This window comes from Tauraco erythrolophus, chromosome Z, assembly GCF_009769465.1.
Source record: "Tauraco erythrolophus isolate bTauEry1 chromosome Z, bTauEry1.pri, whole genome shotgun sequence".
Classification (NCBI taxonomy): domain Eukaryota; kingdom Metazoa; phylum Chordata; class Aves; order Musophagiformes; family Musophagidae; genus Tauraco; species Tauraco erythrolophus.
The window spans coordinates 74,169,973-74,197,416 of NC_141496.1; the positions used below are offsets into that span (position 1 = coordinate 74,169,973).

At 41.6% G+C, this 27,444-nt stretch overlaps 1 protein-coding gene across 1 annotated transcript in view; it reads left to right on the forward strand.

The window, feature by feature from the left end:
* Positions 1 to 21,268, forward strand: part of SHC3 (SHC adaptor protein 3) — a 62,695-nt gene extending 41,427 nt beyond the window's left edge. The window contains exons 5-12 of the mRNA XM_086629123.1: positions 2,043 to 2,096; positions 6,375 to 6,426; positions 10,582 to 10,708; positions 11,841 to 11,994; positions 12,954 to 13,050; positions 14,037 to 14,231; positions 18,259 to 18,554; positions 21,140 to 21,268. Of these exons, the coding sequence (XP_086485249.1) occupies positions 2,043 to 2,096; positions 6,375 to 6,426; positions 10,582 to 10,708; positions 11,841 to 11,994; positions 12,954 to 13,050; positions 14,037 to 14,231; positions 18,259 to 18,554; positions 21,140 to 21,268 (1,104 nt within the window). The remainder of the gene's footprint in view (positions 1 to 2,042; positions 2,097 to 6,374; positions 6,427 to 10,581; positions 10,709 to 11,840; positions 11,995 to 12,953; positions 13,051 to 14,036; positions 14,232 to 18,258; positions 18,555 to 21,139) is intronic.
* The last annotated feature ends 6,176 nt before the right edge of the window (positions 21,269 to 27,444 follow it).

Genomic DNA, 27,444 nt, shown 5'->3' on the forward strand with positions numbered 1-27,444 from the left:
CTGCACAGCAAGTTTTGTGAATATGTTAAGCAGGGATGAGTGGAAGTTGATTTTGCATCAGTTTAAAATGCACATTCGCATAGACTGAAATGTTTCTAAACTATTTACCGGCATTAGTGAATCGTTTCATTTTAAGCAGCGCAAGGTGGTGGTAATTCGCTGCCTTGTTTCAATATTTTGGTGTTGGGGAGGGAAAAATACCCCTGCCTTATACTAAAATAAACTGTTCAGCTGTGGAATTTAAAAAAAAAAAAAGTGTCTGACTTGGACTGATGGTTGCAAGCACTTTTCAGTTTTCTTAAAGCTTGGAAAAAAAAAGTTTTGAGGCAATCTGGAAAAAAATTTTGTTTTTTATAATGCTAAACTAAAAGATCAAGTTATTTGCACAATTCAAGATAGTGACAATATTAAATGTGTAACAAATCTTCACTAGTTCATCTCTGTTGCCAGAATCACTTATTTATGGGAAAAATGTTTTGGTTTCAGCTGTGACAGAGTTAGTTTTTCTTTGAAGCTGCTAGTGTTTTGGATTTAGTATGGGATTTGTTATGAGAAGAATGTCGATAGCACACTGATGTTTCCGGTTGGTACTGAGACCTCATGGACTTTGCAGCTTCCCGTGTTTTGCCAGTGTGCAGGAGCACAACAGGCTGGAGGGGGACATGGCCAGGACAAAGGGCCCACAACTCCTGACTTATGGTTTGAACTTGAGATTTAAGATTGAGGGCCAAATTGGCCAATGAATTATTCTATATCATGCAATGTCATGCCCAGTATATAGATGAGGGTGGGCCAGGAAGTTTGGAATCTCTCTTTTGGGGGATTCTCTCTGGGTTAAACCATGACAGAAAAGAGAAGGAAATCCTCACTGATGAGAAAAGGAACAATCGTTCACCGCTGAACACTTAAAAATTAACCACCTTTTCAGAGGCTGCTGTGGGACAAGCAGAAGTATTGGAAATGAAACACTCTTTACATGAAAGAAGCACTACAAATAGTTATCAACTCTCTCTGACTTGATGAAGCAGCAAGATCCAGAGAAACTCATGTCAGCCTTTTTTCTTTCCAAGGAAGGTAGTTGCTAGTTCAGGTTTTTAAGATACAAGATGGGAAAACAACTCAGAGAATGTCTTTTTATCCTCATTTTTTTCCAAAACGGTTTTCTAAGTATATGGCACCCTCTCCAAAGTGAGCAATTAAGATCCGAATTACTATTATCACATGTTCTGAGGCGCTAAATAAGGGGCCTGCCCTATACCAGATGAATTCCTTGGCATGGTTTCTGTGACTCAAATGATAAGTGAAATTTTCTTTCAAATGACCTTTTCTTTCTTGGTTGTTACATGATTTCATTATTAGAAGATTTTATAAGTTAAATCACAGAATAGCAATGGAGCAGAGCTGTTCTCCTTGTATTAGAGGTTCATGACAATTTGTCTTTTCCCAGAGAAATATTGTATTAGTTCAAATTGTGCATAAGCAGATGGAATTTCAAATGCCCTGGAGTATGCCTGAGATTTTGTCCACAGTCCTTCATTGCAGCTAGATTCAAAATTCTGTTTGTATATTGCAAACGTGTTGGTGTTTGAAACATGAAATGACACAGTAGGTATTGGAAGCAATGTCAGGATCCTTAGCTGGTGTGCAGATTGGCGTAATTTCATTGATTTCACCACAGTGGCATCAGCAGAAAAGTATTTTGATGAATAGGACCCTTTGCTCCATTCATCACTATCTGTAATAAAGAAAGTGATCGTTAGCAGATTAAAATTTCTCCAAAGATACTGTATGACAGATCTATATGATTTATTGAAGTTCTGACCATATTTAGCAATTTTGCCATGTCCTGCTAGACTTTAAAGAACACCAAATACATTCATCCATAAGTTTGTTTATATTATCCTACTACTCTTTGCACTCCTTGTAGGTGAAATGCAGAAGTCATTTTGACCTTTCACTCCCATACAAACGAAAAAAGAAATCAAAAGGCTAAACTGTAAGAAAACCTACTGACTCACACTTATGTTTTCTGATCCATACAGATCATAGCAAATCACCATATGCAATCTATTTCCTTTGCGTCTGGAGGTGATCCGGTAAGCGTCTCTTTAAAGCTTTCCCCATACATAGATGTTGCTTTATGAGGATTGTGTGACAAAATTTATCACATAGCTTACTGAAAGAAAAATATAACCACAATGGCTCCTGTTTCTTGTTTCATAAATTCTTCTTGATTGTTGCCATCAAACTCTTTTTGAGGGAAACGACTGACAAGCAGTCATAAATCCTCCTCTTTGAAAGACTGAAAGGAAAAATATCAAAGGGCTGAGAGCATTCATATAATAACTGAGAAGCAGGGCTCTGTTTTTCAGAGTAATGTAGTATAGTCATATGGGTATTGTGTGAATTTTTGTCCTGACCGTTTTTTATTTTGTACTTTTTACAGTAATAGACTATGTTGCAGTTATATTTATAGCAATGTACGCATTTTTTTTTTTTCTTCTTGTCTTTAAGTGTACATTGAGAAGACTGTGCTAAATACTGTCTTCATGTATATTCACTACGCTCCTTTGGCTTGAAGACAGGCTTTCAGCAAAAGCCCAGATCTTTCTTTCTAGTTTTGCAAAGCCTTCACATACACCTACATGTTTTGTTCATTTAGATTAAAGGGCAGACTCCTGCTTGTTCTGCTTTTCCCTGTTTTTATAAGCAGCCATCCAAAGGCATGTTAAGTGTGCTTAAAAAGTATTTGTCACCCAGGAAGCAATGGGAGAGTTAATGGACATTGCTCACCCCTTACCTTAGAGGTTTGAAAGCTTTTAAGCCTAGATTGGTTGAATGAGTCTGCCTCTTCCTCCATCACACGATTATCTGTCATTTATCAGTCATGTACTACAAGTAAGGCATGCTAGCCTGCTTTGTGAGTTTTTTCTCTCAGTTCAACTCTGTTAAGCTGAAGATCCTTGGCAGTTTCTCTGTTCATTTCACTATCCTCAGAAAACATAAGGGCAAACTTCAGACTTAGAACAGCTCTGCTGAGCTCAGTTCAGTTCCAGAAAAGAAAAGGATATCATATCATAATAATTTGGGGAACAAAAAATGGATCAACAGCAGCTTTGAAATACAACAGATTGCAATGGATGCTGTAAATGAACAATTCCTGAAGTGGGCAGAAGAGTGATTAGCATGGTTCTCTGCCTCCGTAAGAAGATTCTTCACTCCCCATCTGCCATCCCAAATGCTAAGTCCTGGAAACACCATTGCATGCTGCCCACTGATAGAGTGTTTTACCAGGAAAGAGGAGAGAAGCAGCAGTAGAGATTGGATTTGGAGTAAACAAGCTCTTCCAAATGTTTTAGAGAGAGAAAAGTCATGCTACTGAGTCAGTGAGCTACCAGAGAAATCAAATTGCATGGTATAAGGGAGCCTACAGGAGATAGTGAAATTGTGAAGATGTGTTCCCAGTAAGACCACTGCATGGTGATCTCATTCTGGGGGTGGAGAGGGTAGATATGAGTATTTCATGACGCTCTACAGCTTGTCTCGGTGGGCTAGTATCTGGCACAACTTTAAATCAAAATCTTGTTCACAAAGCAGGTGGCTCCTTTGTCCCGTGTGCACACAGAATAAGACAAGATGCAAGGATGTGATTTAAGTCACAGCTTTATTAACTCATCTGAGGGTTATCCAGACATAACTTTTATCAGCCCTTAATGATTTCCACTTGGTGGAGGACTGCCACCACCAAACTGTATCCCCCAAACACTATCGGGCACCAGACCATAAGCTCATCTCCTTATATGAGATTTTAAATGGATGGAGAAAGGCCATACTGAACTAGGAACTCAAATCTGTGCCCATGTTTCTTCAGGAAATGCTTCCCTTATTTTGAATTTTGAAGTTTGGTTTATTTATAAGTAAGGCTGCCCCCACTTCTTACCCTATCCACTTTTCTGCTCTGGCTATCTGCCACACATTCACGCCAGCAATTAGCTTTGCAACTTTCCTCCCACTCCCTAAGCATTAATTACCTTCATCATTCAAAATATATCCACTGGAGAAGTGTTCCACAGTCTTGGAGAACAGCTTGAGTACCATATATATTTTTGCAATATTCCCCTTTGCAATGAGTCAGACGGTTTCTGGCTGTGTCAGTACATGGGAGCTTAAAAATCTCTCCACCAAATCCTTTTACACACCACTTCAGAATCATTTTTAGTTCACTTCCAAGACTGTGTTCTGGGTCTACTTTATCTCTCTTCAGCCCTTCCTTATGAAACGCTAAATATTTTTAATCCATAGTCATTTCAGGTGGCTGTTTCCAGGCTGCTAGACAAGACATCTGTTTTTGGATATGCCTGCTGAAATTTCAGAGAAGCTGATCTCATAAGGTCTAATAAGGCAGGTCTCTCAGAGGTCCCTGAAGGCAGTAGTTTTTCAGTTTCAGTCCTGCCTCAAAATTTTAACACCGCAATGCAATTTCTTTGAGGTGAAAATTATAGCTCATTCATACTTGTCTTCAGTCCTTGAATGTCAGGGACCACTTTGCTGCATCAGCCCAGCTCTGTACAGCCTTTTGATGGGAGTCTTCTAATTTAGCCACTGTGAAATGTGCCTACCTTAGGTCCTTAATGGTTTGTCATAGTCAGCTTGAATCTGAGAGCTTTAGATGAAATAAAGAGTAGGTGGTTCCAGTCTCTCACACCCCTGCTAGCTATGAGATAGATCTATAATTTACTCAGGCATAAATGTATCTATTAGCTATGCTTGTACTAGTAAACAAAGTGATCTGCGGCCCGTTTTCTAGCCCTGAAACTAAAGAGCACAGTGCGATTTGCATCTACACATTCACTCTCTTCCCTCCCACTGCTCTCTTGGGATCCATGCCTGGCATGTGCTGGTCACTCAGAGAGCTTCAGAGTACGGTGTGGGAAAAGACCCCAGCCAGGCAAGGGAGAGAAGTAGCAGCAATTAAACAGTATGGACGACTGCGGCACGACTCTCAGGCCTTTCCTTTGCTGTTTTGTTTGCTACTATAGACGTAGCCACTTTTCTCCGCTGCTTACTTTTTGGTATGCATCATTACTTCCACTCAAGTCATTGCCCAGACACTATGTCACTGAGTGCTTAAGATATTACTGGACAAAATGCTCGTGTTATTCTTCTTCGCTCTGCTTTTTTTAGAGACCAGCCTCATTACTGCTGTGTCTGAATGCCTTCCAATCGTGCATTAAGTGATATGGCTGCACATCTGTCACTAGAACCATGAATGTGCTTCAACTTTTCCCTTGCCTTCTCCTTTGGAGGGAAGCTGTATATATATATGCAGCACCGTCATTTGTTTTGGATGGGTGGTGGTGGTGTGTGCTTGCACTAGAGAACGCTAAGCTCAAGAAGTCTATCTTTTAACTGAAGATTGATGTTTGTTATAGCATTAGATCTTGACATAATTGTCAATGGTCTTGGATGAGTCCCCTGAAAATTCTTTGGATAGATTTACGCAGCTAGCTGTAATGTATCCTACGTATACCTCAGTTTGGTTTATCAATACCTGACTAGCCAGGCATGTCTGGACATATGGGATCTAACCAGGGCTTCCTGATTACATCGAGGATATATGGCGTTTTCCAGATGTGCCAGTAGGCCTCACATTTCCCAGAAGCACTGGCCTTTCTGTTTCAATGATAAAAGTCTGCGCTGCTTGTGCACAGGAGTGTGAAGGTGGTGGAAGAGCAACAAAAAAATCCCCAAAGAAGATGCCAGCTTACTCTTGCTGGAAAATCCACCTGGCATGTGGCAATGGGGATGGTTGGGAGCAGCCCACAGGCTGAAAGAGAACGACCTGGGAGACTGCTCATCACGGCCAAGCAGTGCCTGATCACCTCTGTGCCATGTGGCATTGTAGTCAGTAAAGTAAACACAGCTGCTTGTCACAGGGGAATAAATGCCACTGCTCAGTATTTCTGGGGGACAGGGCTGTTACTCCCACTCTTTCTGCTGTAGAACCAGTTGATTATTCATGTTCTGAACCAAAAGCGTCGGGTATTTTGAAAATGAGGACTTGTAGTTCTAATCCCTTCTAAATGAGGCCTGATCCAAATCCCACTAATTTTGTTTAATTTATTTTCAAAGGCCTTGGAAGAGATTTTTAAGTTCTGCTGGAATAGATGACACTCTGGAGAAAGCGAAGTGGCAGGATCAGTACCAAAACCCATAAATGTTTTTATGGGGTTTAAGTAGTATATAACTATAGAGCAAAATATGTAATTTGAAGCTCTGCCCACAGGAATACGCACACTCTGGACTATGATCTTTTGCTATAATCAGTGCAAAGATTTTTTGCATTCATTGTAGATATCTTAATTTTTTGACAGGATACAACCGACTATGTTGCATATGTAGCTAAGGATCCTGTTAATCGGAGAGGTAAGTTAAAAATATCCACTTGGCATCTTTTTTCCCTTGAGAAACATGGACTATTCATGGTATAAGTCAGTCAATATTTTTTTCCCCCAGAAAAAAATGAATGCAGCCCAATAAAAGCATTGCCTTTGACAGAGTCACACAAAGAATGAGTAGCAATAAGGAACAGCCATGTGCAAGTTGTTTCTCAAACCTGGAACAGGTCCTATCTGTAGTGCATCCCTACATATCGCTTTGATTATCTTCATCTCTTAAATCAAACACTTGCCTTACTGGGCTGCGTGAGCTTCCAGGCAACAGAAGCTTACCTTCACTTAATCGTTACGCAAGAGCTAAGCAGTCCTCTGATTAAGTCCTCCGATGAGGTGGCCAAATCCGTTAGATCTTCTCAGTACATGCCTAATTCTTCCTGGCAGAATCAGGTTCTTTACCAAATAGTGAGCTTTTGAGCTAGCTTGCTGGAGGCTGTAGTCCTCTTTCTCAGTAAAATTTTATTCAAGGTTGTATTGCTTTATGAGCGATCAGTCAGGAACAGGGAACCTCTTGTTGATTGTCTTCAGAGACTAAGATCCAGTTCAGATTCTGGAAAATAAAAGTAAATTAGAAAAAATGTAAATTACAGTCTGAAATAATAGGTACAGAAAACATTACTGCTTGTAATGCAGAAAGCATCACTAGGTCTTAATGCTAGATACAAAGTATTGTATAATGTACCTGAGAATCTATTTATTATTCATAGATTCATAGAGAAAAAAAAGACTAGCTCCAAAAAAAGAATCAAGCGCTTCCAACAAAGTGTTGCAGAATTCAGACACTTTAACTCCAAAATGCCAACCCTCCAAACCCTAAGCTGCCACCTTACCATGGGCACAACTAATTCAATAGCTTCCATATTTGGTCACCTTTAGCGATTTTAGATACCTCAACAGTCTGTTGTGTCCATGTGCAGAGATGTCCAGACTTGAGAGCGTTAGCTCACAAATAATACCTGCACTAAACATACTATTATGCTGAATATCAGTGAAACACCTAGGAAAATTACAAGGAGTGGGAGGTAGAGAGATAGTCCAGTTCTTTGCTGTGCTTGTTGTGTTCCAACATCGTGTGCCCCCCATTAGAAAGGCTCCAGCATCAGACTGTAGGCTGTATGGTGCAGAGCTGCTCTCCACCCCACCTGCTTTAGCACTAGGCTTCTGCTAAACCGGAGGCTCATTTAGTTGCACGGAGACACCTCAGTGGCAATGTAGTGGACCAGCACTGCAGAGCAAATGTTGCACTGTAGAGTTTGGAGAAGCCCTGTGCTCTGTTTTCTGTCTCTGTGTGGGCAGATTTTACATAAAAACTGTTTCATGGACTATGTTCCTTGTATCTAAGTTGAACGTGTTTAGCTTTAGCTTGCTGCCACTGTTCCTTGTTGAGCAAGTCTATCTTAGATCCAAAGAATAATCTAAGCACCTGGTATTGTCTTCCTGTGGTGTATTTAGTTAAAGTCATTTCTCAGTTTTCTCTAGGAAAAGTTTAACAGACCAAACTCTGTAGGTTTCCAGCTGCAGTGCACGTCCTCCATCTTTGAGATTATTTCTGTTCCTCCTTCCTTCATTTTTCTACATTGTTTTAAAAAGGCTGATGATGCCTGCTGTTGTTTGGGGTAACCTAGTATTAGTGTCAATAAACTGTAACAGAGGCTGCACCTTCCTGTTCTTACGTGCTTTTGTCCTTCTCATTAGTTGTTTTCTCATAAGCCCTTTAAGCAGCAGTGCAGCACTGTTATCTCACGTGAAATTCTTTCACGCTCTGATCTTTAAGCCTTCTGTGTTACAGCTTTCTGCGGGAGCTTTCCTCAGTTGTGTGTGTACATCACTGGTTTGCAGATCAGTGACTTTGTATGTGATCAGTATTAAAACACATTTTTTTCTAAAGGTCTAGTTTACTAAGGGATCTGGATTGCCCTCTTTCACCAACACTGGCTCTATTGTCAGTCTTTGTGTTATCTGCAAATTACTTTACAAGTGAGTTTGAATTTATTTCTGTGTCTAGTGAAAATATTACTGCTGTACTGACACTGGTACCAATGTTGTGGTACAGCTTTCACTTGCATATTAAACTCATTTCTTCCCAAGGATGGAAAAGCTCTCTTTGTGCTGTATGTTCTGGATCTAGCAAACTAAAGGCTGTCTATCTTCCACTGTAACATTCACAAGAAATCATCTCTGTGTGAGCCAAGCCTTCTCATCCTTTTACAAGAAGCATATCTCCTACCTGCTGAAAGCCCATTCATGTATCCAAGGAAACAGGTTACTCATTATGTCACCTACCGAAACTACTTAATGACTCATGCTTGTTTCAGCTCCAGACAGGTTTAACAGTGAGCAACATAGCCTCTTTAAATCCCCACTCAAGTTACAGAGTGCAAAAATTGTAGCTTTGTTTGGCTTAACTACTCTCCCACCACCGCGTTCAGCGTTCATGGAGATAACTCTGCATCTTACCTGGGGGCTGACTGTTCACTGCTGCCAGCAGTGGTGCAGAGGGGTTAGAGAGCAAATATTCTGCTGCTAGTGAGGGATGTCTGTCTCTGTCTTTGCACACAAGGAGGTCTTGTTTTGGGGTGCTGAATCCACTTCCAATGTGCAGCTAAGGACACATTTCCCCTGAATCAGGCATTGCCTCAGCACGCGGGCCGGCACAGCAGATGCTCTGAGGTGAGAAGAGAGCATCACTGGATCTGTTTAGCAGGGCAGCACTGTGACTGGTGCCCTCTCATGCTGCCTGAGGGAGAAGCAGCTTGGTGCCCTGGTAGCTCCATACCTGCAAAACTACAAGTTTCTTGGCCCTGTATTCCAGCCTCTTCAGAACTCTGTCCAACAGATCAGCTTCTGAGAAGTCATTGAGCCTCCTTAGTCTCCCTATATTGCTTTAAGTAAAATTATGTCACGCAAATGTCATGACCCACCCTTATTTGTAGGACGTTGGCATCCAAAGCGCTTGATTCCATTGAGCTGGACACTGGGAATGTACTAAAATGCAGTTTTTCAGCTGAAGACTTTGTATTCAGGTTATTAAAGCAGACAAAGGTGACAGAAATTAGTAACTTTGAACAATGTTCCACTGTACTGTGGCAGGGCTTGGAAAAGAGCCAGAGTTTCAAATCCAATCCAGGCTCTAGCCAGTAGACCATGTGCTTGTTCAGCATGGAATATGGAAAATGAACTTGCTTGGGCTTTTCTGAATATCACTGAGGTGTTGTTCATTCAGATCTTTAGCTTCCAGCTCCTAACACCCATCTATGTTCCTGCAGTGTCAGGTGAAATTTTCACAAGTTTGTCTATGTTGTCACATCAGACGATACCTCCAAAGCACTCTGTGATTTAAAACTGGAACAGATTGGGCTGCTCAAACTGCTCATAAAGGTTTCTTGGGCTTCCATAGGTATAGAGCTTGTGTTGCCAGCCTCCTTGCATCCGTCACAGTGGGTTCAGAGAAGTGGCACATGAGGGAGTGCTGGCGTTAACTGGGGTCCTGGCTCTCTGCTTCCCAGTGACTCCGCAGTTTGCTAAAAGATTCTCCATACAGACAAGCAGGAGAATGTACTAGCCTGTGTATTACTGGAATCAGATCAGGGCCCAGGCTCTAGGAAGTATTTAGGAAGTATCCTAGTTACTGCTCCTCCCTTAGCCTGTAATTTGGGAAATTCTGTAAACTCAAAGAAAGTGAACAGCTTGCAAATTTGGAGTGATTAGACATAAAATTGAAGTGCGGATAAAATTGAGGAAAGCACAGAAAGCTTTTTTTGTTGTTAACACCTACTAATATTTTTGTAATTTTAACTTAAAGCTCAGAATCCTCATATAGCCTATTGCATTCAGGTAATAACAAGTGAAGTTTTATGAGATTTCCTATCTTTATGGACTTGTTAAGATTGTGGAACTGATTTGTGGTCTTGCCTATTGCAGTTACACACCAGAGCAGTTTTATTTAACCTTTAAAAAGACCACATTGCCTGAAATTCACTGTGCCGGATTTGGGTTTTATTGAAATGTGCACACTATGAATATGGCAACTATGCCTGACCTTTAGGTGTTTTGTCATAGGTCAGTGCATCCCACTACAACATAAACAATGATTTGCATGTGCATGTGTCAAATTTTTTTCATTTAGCTTGTCATATACTGGAATGCTGTGATGGCCTGGCCCAGGATGTCATCAGCACCATAGGGCAAGCGTTTGAGCTTCGATTTAAGCAATACTTGCGATGCCCCTCTAAGATACCTACTTTCCATGATAGGTGAGTATGATTGCGGAAGACTGGAAAAGGATCTTCTTTAGCCTTGTATTTACTTAATAAAATGTGCTGTGGACAAAGTTGCTGGAGACAGGCAGGATTCAAGCACTTTAAACTGCTGAATTAGCAAAGCAGAGTTTGCCTAATGAATATGAAAGGAGTACAATGATTTAAAAAGAATGGGCTAAATATGGATTTCACAGTGAACTTATTGAAATGATCATGTGTTTTCTGTCATACTTACTAGGCAGAGTTGGGTGGCCAAGAATGGATTCTGTTTGTGGCATTTCCTCATTGTTGTTACTGTCATTGCAGCTCTGTCGTTTTAGATCAAGTAAGCTAGAGTTGCTGGGCTTCCAAAATGACTAGTGATGTTTCACTGTTTCTGATATTAGCCAGGGCGAAGTTTTTAGGAATGTCATGTATTGTACAGAGGCTTTGACTGTCTTGTTCTCTGGAGGATACAAAAATCTGTCTGCTTGTGTATATTTAAAAGGCTGGGATATAGCATTCTGTTTTTCTTTGGTGAGATGTGTTTTTGACATGGATTGCTATATGCTTACTGACATTATTATAAATCCCAGTGAGCTGGTACCCTTTGTATTCTCTTGTATCAGAGTAAAATGAGTGTATGGTGAATATAAAATGACACTATCCTAATCTGGAAGCATTCTGTAGACTTGTGTAAACGACTGTTAAATGTAGACCGAAGCCACAGGCCTAATCTCTCCACTTTGCGAAGTTCTTCCAGATTTATACTGGTGATAGAGCAGCCATAATTAAATACAAAGTTTTAGGGCTTAGCTGATAAATCAAGTAATAATATTACAAATGCCACTATAGGGTTAAATAAAATTCTTTGTTAAAGCAGTTCATAGTGGTCTTTAAAGCTAAATAGAAACATCCTTTACTCAGCATAAAGAATTTCATCCATTGCACAGGAGATTTAGATCAAATTTGTCTAAATAGAAAGGATTTGCTGCATGATCCATTATTGCTTCCTGACTTGCAATGGTAACTGAATTGTCAAAATAATATGCAATAGTGATCCCCTGGCAGGCAGTCTTAACGTGCTGCAAGTATCTGTAAGTGCTTTGCAAGCGAGGGGCAGAATAAAGCACTCACTTTCTTACAGGATGCAGAGTTTTGATGAGCCATGGATGGAGGAAGAGAACGAGGCAACAGAACATCCCTATTACAACAACATCCCAAATAAAATGCCCCCTCCCGGCGGCTTCATTGATGCCAGGCTCAAAGCAAGACCTACCACTGCTCCAGATACAGCTCAGGTCAGTGCAAACACATCTCTGCCCTCCTGCTGATGGATCCGAAATTTTTAGAAAAATGCGTATTTTAAGATGGGTACATTGGGACTATTTATAACTCTCAGCCCTTCATTTGTGGCAAGTTTCCTTTTGAATGGGTATTGAAGATCTAAGGGGCAACAAATTAGGCAGGTTCAGAACAAACAGAAGAAGGTTGGCTTCTCGTGGTGTTGAAAGATTACACGGGTTTGAGGAAGAGAAATCCACTGAGGGTTACTACTTTGTAGAAACCTTGTCTGCTTCAGGGGCTATCAAACAGTGCACGCTAACTGGGAAAGATTTGCTGCAGAACCATTTAATCAATCTAGTGTAGTCATTACTAACAGTTCATTACCTTAATAACTCAGCAGCAATCAGTATTCAGCCAGGTTCCTAGGTAGGTTTTCCAGCTCATGTTCAGCTGAGGTCAGCTTGGACATTTCTACCAGCATTGCTATCAAAAGTTTGCACTTGTCAACGTAGCCACCTAAGAGGAGTTTTCAGACCCAGCACCACTCTGCTTAAATCCAGAGGGGCCTTGTCTGTAGACAACATCCTCCCTTCAGTTCCCGAGAGCATCCCCTGGTACCAGTGTCTTTCAGCTCAGGCTTTGGAGGGTGCTGGGGGTGTCAGAACGGTTTTCCCAGTCACGGTTTGTCAGGGCTCGCTATGTGAAGACAAATGTACTAGAGGAGATGATGCATCATGTGGGATTGCGGTGGTTAATGAAAGCAGGAAGCAGGGAAGTTTACATGAAGGTCACCGGTAATATCTTACTCCTACACAAATGCATTTGTGAGATATATATTCTGACACCACGATGAATCGGAAATGAAGAGTGGGTGTACGCAGAATACAGCCAAGGAAATTGTCAGAGCCACTCATAATGTATCTGAGCATTTTAAAGGTAATTGAAAATTTCTTTGCACATGTGTCCATTCTAGTCTGCAGCAGGAGTGGGAGGAGAGCAAACCTATTACCAGAGTCACCACTTAGGAGATAAATTCAATGAAGACTGGCATCACGGGCCTGTTAAGCAAGGTGAGTTTTGCTAGTTTTAGCAGTAATACTGCAGGAGGTCTTGGGTGGGCAAAGCATGTGAAAGTCTGATGCCTCGAAGTCTCAAGGCAATGAAGTGCACTTTGTTGATAGATTTCCTGGATCGATCTGAATTTTCAGACAGATTTTTTTCAGATCTGAAAAAAAAAGTTTTCAGATCTGAAATCTGAATTTTAGCATTGAAATCAGTGAAAAGCATTTGGTAATTACCTCTGGGTGAATTATTAAATGCACACCTTCTTAAAATCTTAGCTTTTGCTAAGTAGTTCATAAATAGAGTTTCCCCAAACCTTCAGCTATCTAGCTTGCCATGTCTTAAAACTTCATGGTATTTACAGACAGGCTGCATGATCTGTTCTGAAAATCTGAAGCAGTAAGGTCTGCAAGATGCAGTTTCCAAAGGAAGAGCCAAAGTCAGAAGCTTTTTTAAAATGTGGTGCACTGCATGTTTTTGCACGATCCCTGCTCCATGAATAACAAATAATGCAAACTCTTCTTTTTGTTGCTGTCTATGAATTTTAAGCAAATCACATCAAAACATATGTGTGAAATTTCACCCCTTCCACCTTTATGTGACAGCCTTACTGTGTTTCTGGGGACACTTTCTTTTCAAATGCCAGAATATGTTGTCTGGTTTTAATCTGCACAGATTTGAGGATTTATTCCATTTCCTCCTCTCACGACTCCCCAACTGAACATCAGTTTTGAAATTCACAGTCTTTATTTACAAAATTTTTCTTTCCTCCTGAATAATAACAGTCCCCCTTGCCCCAAACCCTCATTGAAACACAGTTCTGAATCCATTCCTCAACATTTTTTTCTACTAGGTCCTGCAGCTATTGACTTTACATCTCCCATTCCAGGGAATTTTAAACCTGTGGTGATGGGTTGTGATGTTATTTGGTCATTATAACAACACTGTTCTGTCAAATACAAAAAAAAGAAGAAAAAAGTCTTGTATTTTCTAGGATCTCTGGATATTTGCAGTGTGCCAGAAGGGAAATCACAAGTAACCCCAACAGCAGAGATGCCAACATACGTAAACACCCAGCATATAAATATAGAAACTCTATTGGCACTTCAGGCAGATGCTGAAAGTACCTTCAGTGGAACAGCAGATGATACCAAAGAGAGCAGCCCAGGAAAGGATCTGTTTGACATGAGTGAGTTTCCTTCCTATTCACTGCCTTTCTAACGATCAACCCAATATGTTTTTGCATTAGTTCTGTATAAAACCAATTTTTAAATTCTCCAAATTTTAGTATTCCTGGTGGAGTTACTGTGTATTTTAGAATTCATGGTGGACTCTTATCTGACTGAGCTAAAATAAGGGTGGCCGAAGATTTGAAGCTAGTTTGTATTATATTTCCATTAAGCTGAGTTGCAGTCTGTGGTGTCCTTAGCATCACAGGCAGCCATGTCAGCAGGAGAATAAATGAGGAGGCTTGTCATGCAGAAAACTGAAGGAGTGAATGGCTGGAAAATTAGCTCCAGCCTGTCCTGTGAATATGTTACTAGGAAGTGAATGCATACTAGAAAAACTTTGTTCAACAAGAGAGCTGGGAGGGAAATTAAACGGCTGTGTTATCCCTTGTATTGGATAGGCATACTGTCGTATCTCGCTATCTCTTCCAACTTTGAAGTCAGCTTTTCCAAGATCAGAATCATAGCCATAGCCTTAAAACAATAGTTTAAGCATCGGTCATAGTTTGATGTTGATGCTACCGATACACATGGTTTTCAGCCTTGAAGAGATACTTAACAGGAAATACGGGGAAAGCCGTTTGATGCACAGAAAATTTTCATGGTTTTTCTGTTCTTCCTACCTCCAATCAATTGTTGACACATGATTTATCTAACTCAGTTCACATAATTAAAAGACAGTGAGACAAAGCAGTTGGTGCCTATATGTTATTTGTAAAATAACATATCTACATTTCTGTTATCTCAGTATACATAAAACTGTCTTCCTGGCATGTTTTTGCTGAGGTATGGCTCTATTTCCACAGCTTAGTGAGATGTTGGATTGAAAGAAAGGGGGAGGGAAGAAAGTTAAGGGAGTATCTATTTGTGAATATAGATCTGAAACGAGAAAATTCTGCTGTCTGAAATCAGGGATGTTAACCTCAATTTCTGAGAAGCCATGCTCTTAAAACATGCGCGTGCTTACCTCTATTTTATACACATTCTTTTCCTAAAAATAGGGAAAGCTGATTTCTTATCTTTCAGCCTTCATTAATCATCATTAACCATTGGATCATTGGGGAAAAGTAGTACTAGAAAACGTGTCAACTAGCCCTAAGTTAGCGGTTTGTCAAGCTAAAACGTGTTGGGCTTTGTGCAGACTGCAGTGTAGTGAAGACATATATAAGCTGGTTTTAAGAATTAGCTGAGGAATCAACAAGCTGTGACATTGCAGTATTGATCCTATTTCCCTGAGCTAAAATAACCTCTCTGTGGCCCTGTGCAGACATGGCTACGTACTCCTCACATCCGAGCAGTGTATTTAGAGCTGGTGTATTTTTTCACAGTACAGCTCTGCAGATGTCCTTTAGTAAGTGTAGTGGCCGCAGAGCAATATCTCTTTTTCGTATGCACTACTTGGACAGATGAAGGTCTTGCGAGGGAAAATAGCTTCCGATAGGTCAGTATAGCATATGATGAAGCACAAACTGACCTATTTACTATTTCTATAAGACTGTTGGGATCTGTATGGACACATCTTTTCATTCCACTCTACAGAAAGTAACACTGAGCTCAGGATTTAGCTGAGTTTTAAAAGATCATAGAATCATAGAATCGTCTGGTTGGAAGAGACCTTCAAGATCATTGAGTCCAACCATTCACCCTGCACTGTCAGGGTCCCTAAACCATGTTACTCAACACCAAATCCACATGGTTTTTAAACACCTCCAGAGATGGGGACTCCACCACCTCCCTGGGCAGCCTGTTCCAATACTTCACAACCCATTCTGTAAAGAAATTCTTCCTGATATCTAACCTAAATTTCCCCCGGTGTAACTTGAGGCCATTCCCTCTCATCCTGTCATTCATAACATGGGAGAAGAGACCGACCCCCATCTCCCTACAACTTCCTTTCAGGTAATTATAGAGAGTGATAAGGTCCCCCCTGAGCCTCCTCTTCTCCAGACTAAATGGTTCCAGCTCCTCATAGGACAACTTCTCTAAACCCTTTTCACTGGTTTGATTGCTCTTCTCTGAACCCTCTCCTGCACCTCAGCGTCCTTCTTGAAGTGAGGGGCCCAAAACTGGACACGGTACTCAAGGTGTGGCCTCACCAATGCTGAGTATAGGGGGGAAAATCACTTCCCTGCCCCTGCTGGCCACACTGTTTCTGATACATGCCAGGATTCTGTTGGCTTTCTTGGCTGCTTGGGCACACTGCTGGCTCATGTTCAATCGGCTGTCGACCAGCACCCCCAGATCCTTCTCTGCTGTGCAGCTTTCCAGCCACACTTCCCCAAGCCTGTAACATGGCAGGGGGTTGTTGTGGCCCAAGTGCAGGACCCAGCACTTGGTCTTGTTGAATTTCATACAGTTGGCCTCGGCCCATCGATCCAGTCTGTCCAGGTCCCTCTGTAGAGCCTCCCAACCCTCAGGCAGATCAACACTACCTCCCAATTTAGTGTCATCTGCAAACTTGCTGAGGGTGCACTCGATCCCCTCATCCAGATCATTGATAAAGATGTTAAAGAGAACAGGCCCCAACACTGAGCCCTGCGGAACACCACTGGTGACCGGCCGCCAGCTGGATTTAACTCCGTTCACCACCACTCTCTGGGCCCAGCTGTCCAGCCAGTTTTTGATCTGGCGAAGCGTACACCCGTCCAAGCCATAGGCAGCCAGCTTCTGCAGAAGAATGTTATGGGAAACAGTGTCAAAGGCGTTGCTAAAATCGAGATAAACAACATCCACAGTTCTTCCCTCATCCACAAAACAGGTCATTTTATCACAGAAGGAGATCAGGTTGGTCAAACAAGACCTGCCCTTCATAAATCCGTGTTGACTGGGCCTCATCATCTGACTGTCCTGTACATGACGCATGATAACACTAAGGATGATCTGCTCCATGAGTTTACCTGGCACTGAGGTCAGACTTACAGTCCTGTAGTTCCCTGGGTCTTCCCTCTTACCTTTCTTGTAGATTGGCGTCACGTTTGCCAACCTCCAGTCAGCTGGTACCTCCCCTGTTAGCCAGGATTGTTGGTAAATGGTGGAAAGTGGCTTGGTAAGCACTTCCGCCAGCTCCCTCAGAACTCTTGGGTGGATCTCGTCTGGCCTCATAGACTTCTGCACATTTAAGCTGTGCAGCAGTTCGTTTACCATTTCCTATTGAAAGAAACCTTGATAAAGCTCTCCATCTCCACCATTTGGTTCTAGAGGCATATCACCCAGTGAGTTGGTCTGACCATTAAAGACTGAAGCAAAGAAGGCATTGAGTACCTCAGCCTTTTCTTCATCCCCAGTCACTATTTCTCCCATTGCATTTAGCAAGGGGTGGAGATTCTCAAGCAAGAGGTGGAGATTCTCCATCTCTGGGGATGCTTCCCTGAGGCTGATTTCAGCTAGGTAAATCCTGGTAAAGGTGTTAGCCTGTGTCTGTGTTGCAAAGTTCTCTTCCTAGGAGGAGGCTAGGGGCAGGCTGAGTGCTAAGGGCAACTAATCTCTTTCTAGATATACTCTTGGGCTGGAGACTCAGTAATGGATAATTTTTAAATGAATACATTGCTTGAAGAGAGACTAGATATGAGCATAATGACATTGGGTACCCATATTATGCAATTTATTTGAAATGAAACTGTCTGACGTACCTGGCAAGACAAAAAGAGAGCTCTGCCCAGTACCAGGGCATGTGAATGCAACCGTTGACAATAGCCATTACTGAAATAAAATCACTGCCTTTCAAAAGCTCCTGCCAAGGTTCGTTCTGATTTTTATCATCATCTTCCTGTGCATAACATACATTTTTAACAGATTACACTCCTCTGTCTTAATGTAATCCATAAATCAGTTGACCTGGCAGTACATCTTCCCTCATTTTTTTCATAAAGATAAAGGGAAGTGGCTGTAACACAAAATAAATCCTGTTAAAAATGACTGGAATATCACCATTTTGTAACATGATTTACCTCTGAATGATCTTGCCTTTGTTTCTGTTTCCACAACCAGAACCATTTGAAGATGCCCTCAGGAACCAAACGTCTGAGGCTGCATTGAGTAAATCCACCTCCACTGGATGCACCAGTCCTCTTTTATCCAGAGCAGCCGACTGGACTGTAGCCGAAGACCTGAGTACAGAGCCGTGGTATCAAGGAGAGATGAGCAGGAAAGAAGCAGAACAGCTGTTAAAGAAATGTGGAGACTTCCTCGTGAGGAAGAGTACCACGAATCCTGGCTCCTATGTGCTGACAGGCATGCACAACGGACAAGCCAAGCACCTTCTTTTGGTGGACCCAGAAGGAACTGTAAGTGCTGACTCCTCAGTAATACACGTGGTTTCTGACTCCACACATTTTCCCTAAATGTGTTTAATCTTGTTTACATCTTATTCACAACTGATCGTAAGTACAGACTCATATCAATAATATGCCATCACATCTCTAATTCTCTCCCTGACTTGTAGCCGAAGACCCACTGCACGATTTCTGCACGTTGCAGGGAGCCTTAGGGATCTGATTCCCCAGCAAGGTCAAGCTTTGGCCGTTGCAGTGCAGTCTTAGCCAAAAGTAGAGCTAAGCCACCTCTTTAGCCTTCCTGCTGAGAAGCTGCTGGTGGCTGTGCAAGTTCGGCCAGCCTGAGTGCCAGCTATTTCCTTGTGACCTCTCTTGTTAGCCAGGATATGGACCAGGCCCTCCATGCTTTCCTGCACATAAGCCCAGGAGACAACTGGGGCAAACCTACCCCATCTCTGTGCTGCACAGGGACGCCCTTAGCTGGCGCAGGGACCCTTCCAGCAGCAGGACAGAGAGGGCAGGGGAGCTCCATTTGACTGCTGCTGTACTGTCCTGCTTCTGGGGAGGCTTAGTCTCACCTGAGAAAATGAAAGCATTGCCACGTGTTTTATTCTTGGCTCTTGGCAGCTGAGAGCGGGCAACTCCTCTTCCTCTGCGAAGGACAACTTCAGATGACAAGCCTCGAAGTAAACGAGGAACTCCTCTGGAGGAGCTGGCCCGTTGGCACCTGCTTCAGCCGAGAAACCTGCAGCTGGCCCTGCAGAGTCTCTGACGCCCACGGTACTCGTCGTAATGACATTTTGCCACACGAGGGCACTCAAAGAATGGTTTTGCGCTTTTTGGGTGCCGGCTGCCTGGTCCCGGGCTCGACCGGGGAGCCGTCCTGGGGGAGCATCCCTGCGCCTCCTGGGGGGCGGCCTCCTTCGCTAAAGCTCTGCCGGCGTTTGTGGGGCTCCTGCAGCAGGGCCCCCGGATTCTCCCTTCACCGTAAACCCGCAAACAGCTGTCGCAGGCTGCTGCGAGGAAAATGCTGCTGTGCGACGTGGCGAGGGCCGGGACGCTGCGTCCCACCGGCGGCCCCGCTGCTCTGCTGGACGGCTGGCGTGGAGCGCTCGGGCCCGCGATGGCCTCCTGGAGGGTTCTCTTCCTGTAGGCAGAGGACAGAGGCCCCCCCCATCTTTTCTGCACTGCCTCTAAGAGCAGCTCTAATGTGCTGACCTCCTTGCATAGGGACCTCCTTCTTCTCTGCTCCTGACCCCTCCCTCAGCCTCCTTGGCGTGCACCATCGTATCCCAAAAGGCTCTGAAGCTCCTCGCTCAGGAGGCACTGCTTGCCACAGCGGCTTTTCTGTGGCTGTATTTGGGTTAGCGCTGCCATCTCTGTGATTTGTAGGACACAAGCCTCTGAGCAGCCCTCTCTGTGACTTGTCAGAGTGGAGAGCCATCAGTAATGTGCAGGCATGTGGCCAGCTGCTGCAGCGTGCCAGGGGCTTGCGCATCTTCCGCATGGCCTCAGCGTGATTATTTGTAAAAAATGATTCAGACAAAGGCTGCCTGAAAATTAATTTCATGTACAGATTATGCAGCGGCACGTTACAGCTCTTAAGGGTGTGTTTATGGAGCAGAGTTAACTGTCCAGTTGCTTCTGCTCTCATCCAGCCAACAAAAAGAAATAAAATCTCTAGTTCAGGTAAGGGATGCTTAAAATGGAGGACTGCAGGATGTTTGCTGGATGTAGCAGCTTTACTGCAGCATGACATTCGCTTGAGAGGACCTGTGCTGTGCCTGTGGAAACTGTATGCCTAACTTGTTTTAACTGTAGGAACGAAGTGTTTTGTGAAGGTGTGGTTAAATAGTTAGAGATTGTTTTGTAATATAGACTAGTTTTTGACCTGTCCTGATTTTTGACTTTTTACCTTAAGATATCAATTTCCTCTTACCATGAGTGTAATAATTTATTTAGCAGGATGCCGGTGCAGAGGGTAAATGCGCTAGACAGATGATGTTCCCTGCCCTGAAATGTTTCAGTTTCAAAGGCACAGGGGTGTACCATGCCCACATGGGGTAAACCCAAACCAAGCACACATGGTGGCTGGATGGCTGCCAGGGAAGGGAATTTTTCAGCACCTGAAGAAGGTGGTGCTAGTCTTTATTAAGGAAAGCTCAAAGCTGCTGAGGTGCATGGAGAAGAGTTGGGTTCTGGCATCTCTGGAGGAATAGCTCTTTCTAATGAAAAAAGGTGAAAACGCTTAAAAGGAGCAGGTGGTCTCTGAGAAGAAAATTTGATCTGAAAACTCAACTTACGGTGAAACAAGACATTGTAAAGAAAGTTTTCAAGCAGACCTATTCAGAAAGAGTAATAGTGGTAGACTGGCCCCTAGGTAGCATACAAAATACCTGTTTGGAGAGAATAGAGGGAGTAAGAGACAAAACAGAGGCAAAACTCCAGAAATGCCAGATTTCCACTGATTTTGGTGAGAGATGGATCAGTCTCTAAAACATGATTAATTTTGTCGTTTTATTCTTAGAGAATTTTAGCGCAAAGTTAAGGGAAAAAGTATTTTGCTCTTTAATCTGTCTTGCATCCTTTTTTTGAAGGTTCGTACAAAAGATCGTGTCTTTGACAGCATAAGTCATCTCATCAATCACCATCTCGAGAATAATTTGCCAATAGTTTCTTCTGGGAGTGAACTCTGCCTGCAGCAGCCTGCTGAGAGGAAACACTGACTCCAGATAACTATTTTAGTTTTTGTAATTTGCAAACTATAACTGGTGGAAATTACAAATCTGAAAAAAAACATGTACGTTAAAAAAAGGCACATATTCACATATATTTCACCAGTATGTTTTCTTTAGGTTTAAGAAGCCCCATTTCACACGGTACGCTTGAAAATTTTCAGTGCTTTGTGTAGTCATGAAGTCACAGAAGAAGGCTTTCTTAAAAAGTAATTTCAATAAAATTGTTCAGATTCTCTAATGTGAATATTGATAGTGTATATATACACATTATATATATAAATACAGTATATATTTATATTTTTCAAGTCAGTCTGTTGATGGTATAGAACTATCTTCTGTGCCATGTGTTTTTACCAGAAGAAAAATGCCAATTGTGATTGTTCAGATAAAATAGAATTCAGCAGTCTCAATTTCTTGAGAAAATGAATATTAGGGATCTTATTTCTGATTTTACCTAAGAAGCACAACTATGGGGATTACAGGTGGATTATGCTGGTTAACCATGGAGTCTGAATTCAGCAACTAGTATTCCAACTCGGAAATTTAGCATAAAATGATTTTTAAAAGCGTTATTCTGTGTCATTGATATCAAAAGCATTTTATCTTTCTGATGTCAAGTTTGAATTCTTATATGATGCTACTCAAAACATTCGTATTTTGCTTTAACAATGGTTTGATGTGATCTCTCTCGGTATGAGGTGTGTGTATTTGGTTTTTCTAATGATAATATAACAATATTCTGTAACTTTAACTTATTAATTTGAATGCTGAAGTTATTTATAAGTAGTTCTCTGCTTATAGTGAAGATCTAGGTGTCCTTGACTACCAGTCTCCAATGAGATGTTACATACTGATTAATGCAAGATGTACATGGTTGGTCAAAGACATATCTGAAAAATCTTTTCTTCTTACAAACAGTGAAAACTATCATGACTCAGTGGTCAGTTTTGCAAATGATGTCATTTGCATTTACCTACCAAAGCATAACTTGACTTTGGCCTTCAGCAAGCGATAGGTATTGCAAATATACTGCTTTTCTCTAAATATCGAGTTGAAAAATACACATACGCTAAAGATGTATTTCTAGCAGAAATGTCCTTGGCTTTTGGTACTGGGAAATGTTTCAAGGAGGGTTTGCACTATTCAAATGCAAGCACTATGTGAGGTTATCTTCCTATTTTATGAAGCTTGTCAAGAGCCAGATTCAATAGACACAGTTCCTGTAAAGGTAACGTTTGTGCCAGTGTCAGGATTTAGCTTTCAGCATTCCAAGGTCTTCTCTAGTACCAGTATCTCAAATCAGATCTTCAGATTTGATTCATAAAGGCCAAGACTCAGCAGGATAAGTCTAGGTTAAGCACCTGCCTATCCTGAAGTAGGTAACATTTACATCTACTTAAAATTAGATTTGGTTTTAAGAATTTGCTAAGTTCAAAAATTTGTCAAATTACAAACTGACTGAAGAATTCACTTAGAACCCATTCAGGTAGGATCATTATATTAAAATTCTGAAATAATTTTCTTTACCATCTGCTTTGAAATATGAAGTTGCAACTTGAGAAGTTTGGTTTTGATTGATCTGAAGAATGAAAATGATCAAGGCACCTGAGAATAATCATGTGATCTGTGCAATAAAAATACACTTGATTCTGTAATCAAGACATTCAGAAGCCAAACTAAGGCTTTAGTGAACCAAATGCTTCTGATTAATTTTATTGCAGGTTGTTATTAGTTGATATATCTAGGTCTGGATGGGAGCTGAGAGAAGAGGAAAGAAGTTAAGCGCTACATTGCAACCCAAATTAGTATGGCACTGAAGCTAGTGGAATTCTTAAAATTTGGGTTGTCCTTTTACCAGCTTGGAAGTTGCAAGGGAAGGTGAGGAGATATCATACCCCAAAGCAGTACCCATTGAAATGACTATTTAAAAACATCCATGTTTCACCATATTCCAGTTCAAAATATCGCAGTTGCCACCTTTTTTGTCATATATAACAGCTGTCATTCCTTGCTCCCACCTCCCTACAGCCATGTCCTGGAAAGTTTTAAGTGTGACATCACTAGCTATGAGAGAAGGCCTCTTTTGTACTTCGAATGTTGAATATCACTTCAGTAAGAGCCAGGTGCCTAACTCCCTTCAAAAATCCTGCCTGCTGCCTATGTATGTTTTAGATTCCTAAATATGCTGTCAGTGTATTTCAGGAAAAATATGACAAGATATGGGTGTATGAATGAAGGCACTAAACATACACTGAAATAAGCATCTAAAATTTTTTTACCATTGTTCTAGCTGTAGCTTTAATAACTTAGCAGCTGCTTAGCTGCATGTTTTGGAAATTAAAGCAGGTGGCAAGGAGACACAAAACGGAACAGCTTGACAGAAATATTCAATTCACCAGACTACATTTCACAAACTCTGCCTCTAGGAAAATGTGCCTATTTTAAGCTGCTCTGTCAGCGCAGCCAATTTGCCCAGCTCAGCATGGCCATTGATGGTGCAAAGGTTACATGTAGCTTGATAAGCTGCATTTGGTGGTGCCTTTGGGCTGCTGCAGTGGACCAGGTATGATGATCCAGAGGCTTTTCTAAGTCACTGGGAACCAAATGATCTCGAAGCTGACCAGAAAGAAGGGCATGTGAGCCAATCAATGCTCCTTTTGTGGATCCTGCCATTGCTTTTTTCACTGTCACTCTGGTAGATTTGGCTTTCCTCTATGTGAAAATGGTATAAAAACTGCATAGCCATTTGGATAGCAGTTCCAAACCTGTTGTTGTTAAGGTCAAAAACCATTTTACCCAGAGCTCAGCAAGAGAGAATTGAACCTGCTAGAGGGGAAGGGCTCATTTCTGTGTGGAGCCAACCCTGCCAGCAAATCAAGGAATGCAGAAGTTCTGAGATGGGCTCAAATGCTGTGCAATTGGCTGAAAAACAGACAGATGACAGCATAATTTGAGCCTTCTAATGTTTGCCTTTGGTTTTGAGTCCCCTCACGTTTTGTTTTATTCTCCTTTATGCAATCTCAAGAGTTAGACACTTGCTGGTGATAACTCAGTACCATGACTTCAAGAACTGGGATTTTATTGAAAGAACAAATTTAAGAGACTCAATAGAAATCACTGATATTAGATGATATTCTCTAAAGGGGTAGCTGAGAAGTCAGAACTGAAACTCTAAATATCCTGCAAGACTGTCTACATTGATTTTGAGTCCTATCTGATTATCAGTTTTGATTCCAGTTGTGTTGCAACTATGTGAACTATGGGCAATGAAAATGCATTCGATTCCTTTAAACAAAACACTTTCAAAAGTGAAGCAAATGCTTCTGATTCATTTTATGGCAGATCTAGGGTAATTATTAGGATGATAAAATTTTCCAGTGAGGCTGGCAGTGATAGATTGGACATTGAGGTACAATATGTTCCCAAACTTTGAAGCAATGAAACCTCAAAGGTACAAAACGGGATTTGAGAGCTGAATTACCTTCTGATTTCAGTGGGAGTTTGCTCAGTGTGAAGACTCCAAGGTTCGCTTCCCTAATGCAAGAAGAGGACATTCAAACTGGCCATGCCTAGGTGGGACCATAGGAGATGCATGTTCCATGGCTTACTGCCTGCCTCTCTGGTCAGGGCTTCGCACACATGGTGAGGACAGAAAGTTATATAGTAGCTTCCCTCCGCTTCACATCCTACAGGGTTCCCAATGGGGGATAATGCCTGTTCTGTCAGAAACCTCTCTGCCACACATGTTCAATACAAGCTTGAATAAAGGGCATACAGTCCTGGGACCAGGATTTGAGTGTAAAATGTGCACTGTCACCGGAAGAAAATGTTTACCAACAGTCTGGTAAACGTCACCTGCCAGCACTAAATTTTCTACATCCTAGGTTCCTTCTTTTTCTCCTCTGTGGAATAATATGCTCACATTTCTTATCATCATGGTCCCCAGGCATCATGCTGTGCAGTAAGATGAGGAGAATTTATAAAATTTATACCACAGTGCGATTGCTCCTGGCACATCAAGTGCCAGATGCCAGCTACAATGTATTCATAATAGAATTGATGCATATTTAGGTAAGTAGCAAATGCTCAGTTTGAGAACTAGCAGAGTTTTGCAGCCTCCAGGAAATTTACAGCTCTAAAGGGGAAATTTTGAACCTGTGAACGTTCTGACAACGGGTTACAAATCCTGCTTTAAAGCTTTTGTTCTTAGCATTCAATGTCTATCTGAAGTAAGCGGCAGACCCAATAATTTATGTTAAGTAAACCATATGTGCATAAACAAAGTCTAAGCTGAAGTTACAGACACACTTCCCTTTTTATCTTCCAGACGTTTTCAAAATAAGTGTGCATAAAACCCAAATTCAGATTTACCTTAGCATACTGTCAAAAATACATTGCTTTGCATAGTCTTTTTGCCCAAACCTAGGGTTACACTCTCCATAAATCTGTACTTGCTCAAAGCTGTCAGGATAGGGGCAAATTCCCACTGGAAGCTCTACGCTCAGCTGTGCTTACTCTACTCACTCGCACACAGTGTCTGTGGATCTTGCTTACATCTGCATTGGATGCAGCTGGAATGAGGGCAGGCCTGTGGAAAAGATAACATGGACACAAATTTGCCTGCAGTTAACCAGAGGCTTGGATAGTGAGGGAAAAGCTGTCTTGGGAGAGAAAACTCCAGGGATAAGAAATGTGAAGCCTGGAAACGTGAGCCAATAGGCATATAAGCCACTAATGAGAATAGAGATCTGTTGCCAAATTATAAACATGCTAACTGGTTGATAGGGTTAAAGTAGAACCTCTGGGGAGGGGAACTGAAAAATACTTGGGCAATGCCTACGGCTCATCTCTTTCTGAGACGTTTATGTTCATAAGCCCCAATCTGTTCCTCTGCGTCCTCCAATATAAATATCTTGTACGGCTTCCACTGAGAAAAAGTCAGGCTTTTTTTTTTTAATCTCGGTAAGGGGGAGAAGATTTCAGAGCTATACATTTCTAGCAAAAGTACCATATAGGGGAAAAGCTAAATAAAGTGTTTAAACCTTGTTTGACAACAGAACAGGCTGTGGAAACCAAAGGAAGAAATAAGCTATAGCTGGGTGACTCATCCTGCTACCCCACTTTGTGGGAGACAGCAACAGATGACTCAGAAAAAGAAGGTAGCCTCAGATTTTCAGATTAAGATGCAGATTTATATTTTATGTGGCTGTCATGAAGGTCAAATAACATATAGGTCAAATGACAGGTTTTTCCAGCAGTCCTCTTTTTTCTTCTGTGAGGCAAAACCAACCAAACACACCCTGGCAAATATTCATTCAAAATAAGTGAATTTTTTTATTAAATGAAGAATGTAAAGATTATAATTGGTATATATTTGTGTCCTTTGTGGCTGGATTGGTGTGATAACTGCTTCTCAGTAAAGTCCTGCCGAGTTAAACCTCGAAAGAAGCCAGGATTCTTCGAGGGAAATGTTTTTCTTTGCATTGTGTGGGCAGCAACAAGAAAACAAAAAAGTGACTATTTTGCTGTAAAAGGGAATTTGACTGTACATTTGTTATTTATTAATATTTATTACTTTTAGAAATGTTTTTAACTGAGAATTGCAAGAAAAATAATGTATGTGGAAATATTGTGATCATTTATATTCCCAACGACTCTTGTGAATCTCAAGTTTTTGCCTGTCCGCTGATTGTGGTATTCTGGTTATAGAGGCAGGTTTTGTCTCTGGGGAAGTCTTTGAGAAACAGAATTTGGAATATAAGTGTCACGCAACTGTTTTCTGATTATTCAGTTTGTATATGATTAACCAAAGTAATAAAACAATGAGCACTACTATCAAATCAAATGCATGTAAAGTGGGCTTGAGTCTGTTCTCCTATGCCCAGGTTCCCTAATGCCTAATTTTTTTTTTTTTTTTCTGGGGTGGGGGGCAGTTCTTTACCTGAAGGGATGCCTGTTTTGTAGCAGGAAAAATGAAATTCTACAGGGTTTACCTGATATTGAATATTATTAAGTCAACAAACTACTCATTTCAGTAGAAACAGGGATGAAAAATGTCAGAAGACCAAACAGCACATGAGGAGTTTGACCTCAGTTACACTGGCTGTGCACCAGAGGAGCTCCACTTACGTTGACAAAGGCAACATTGGTTTCCATGAGTTCAT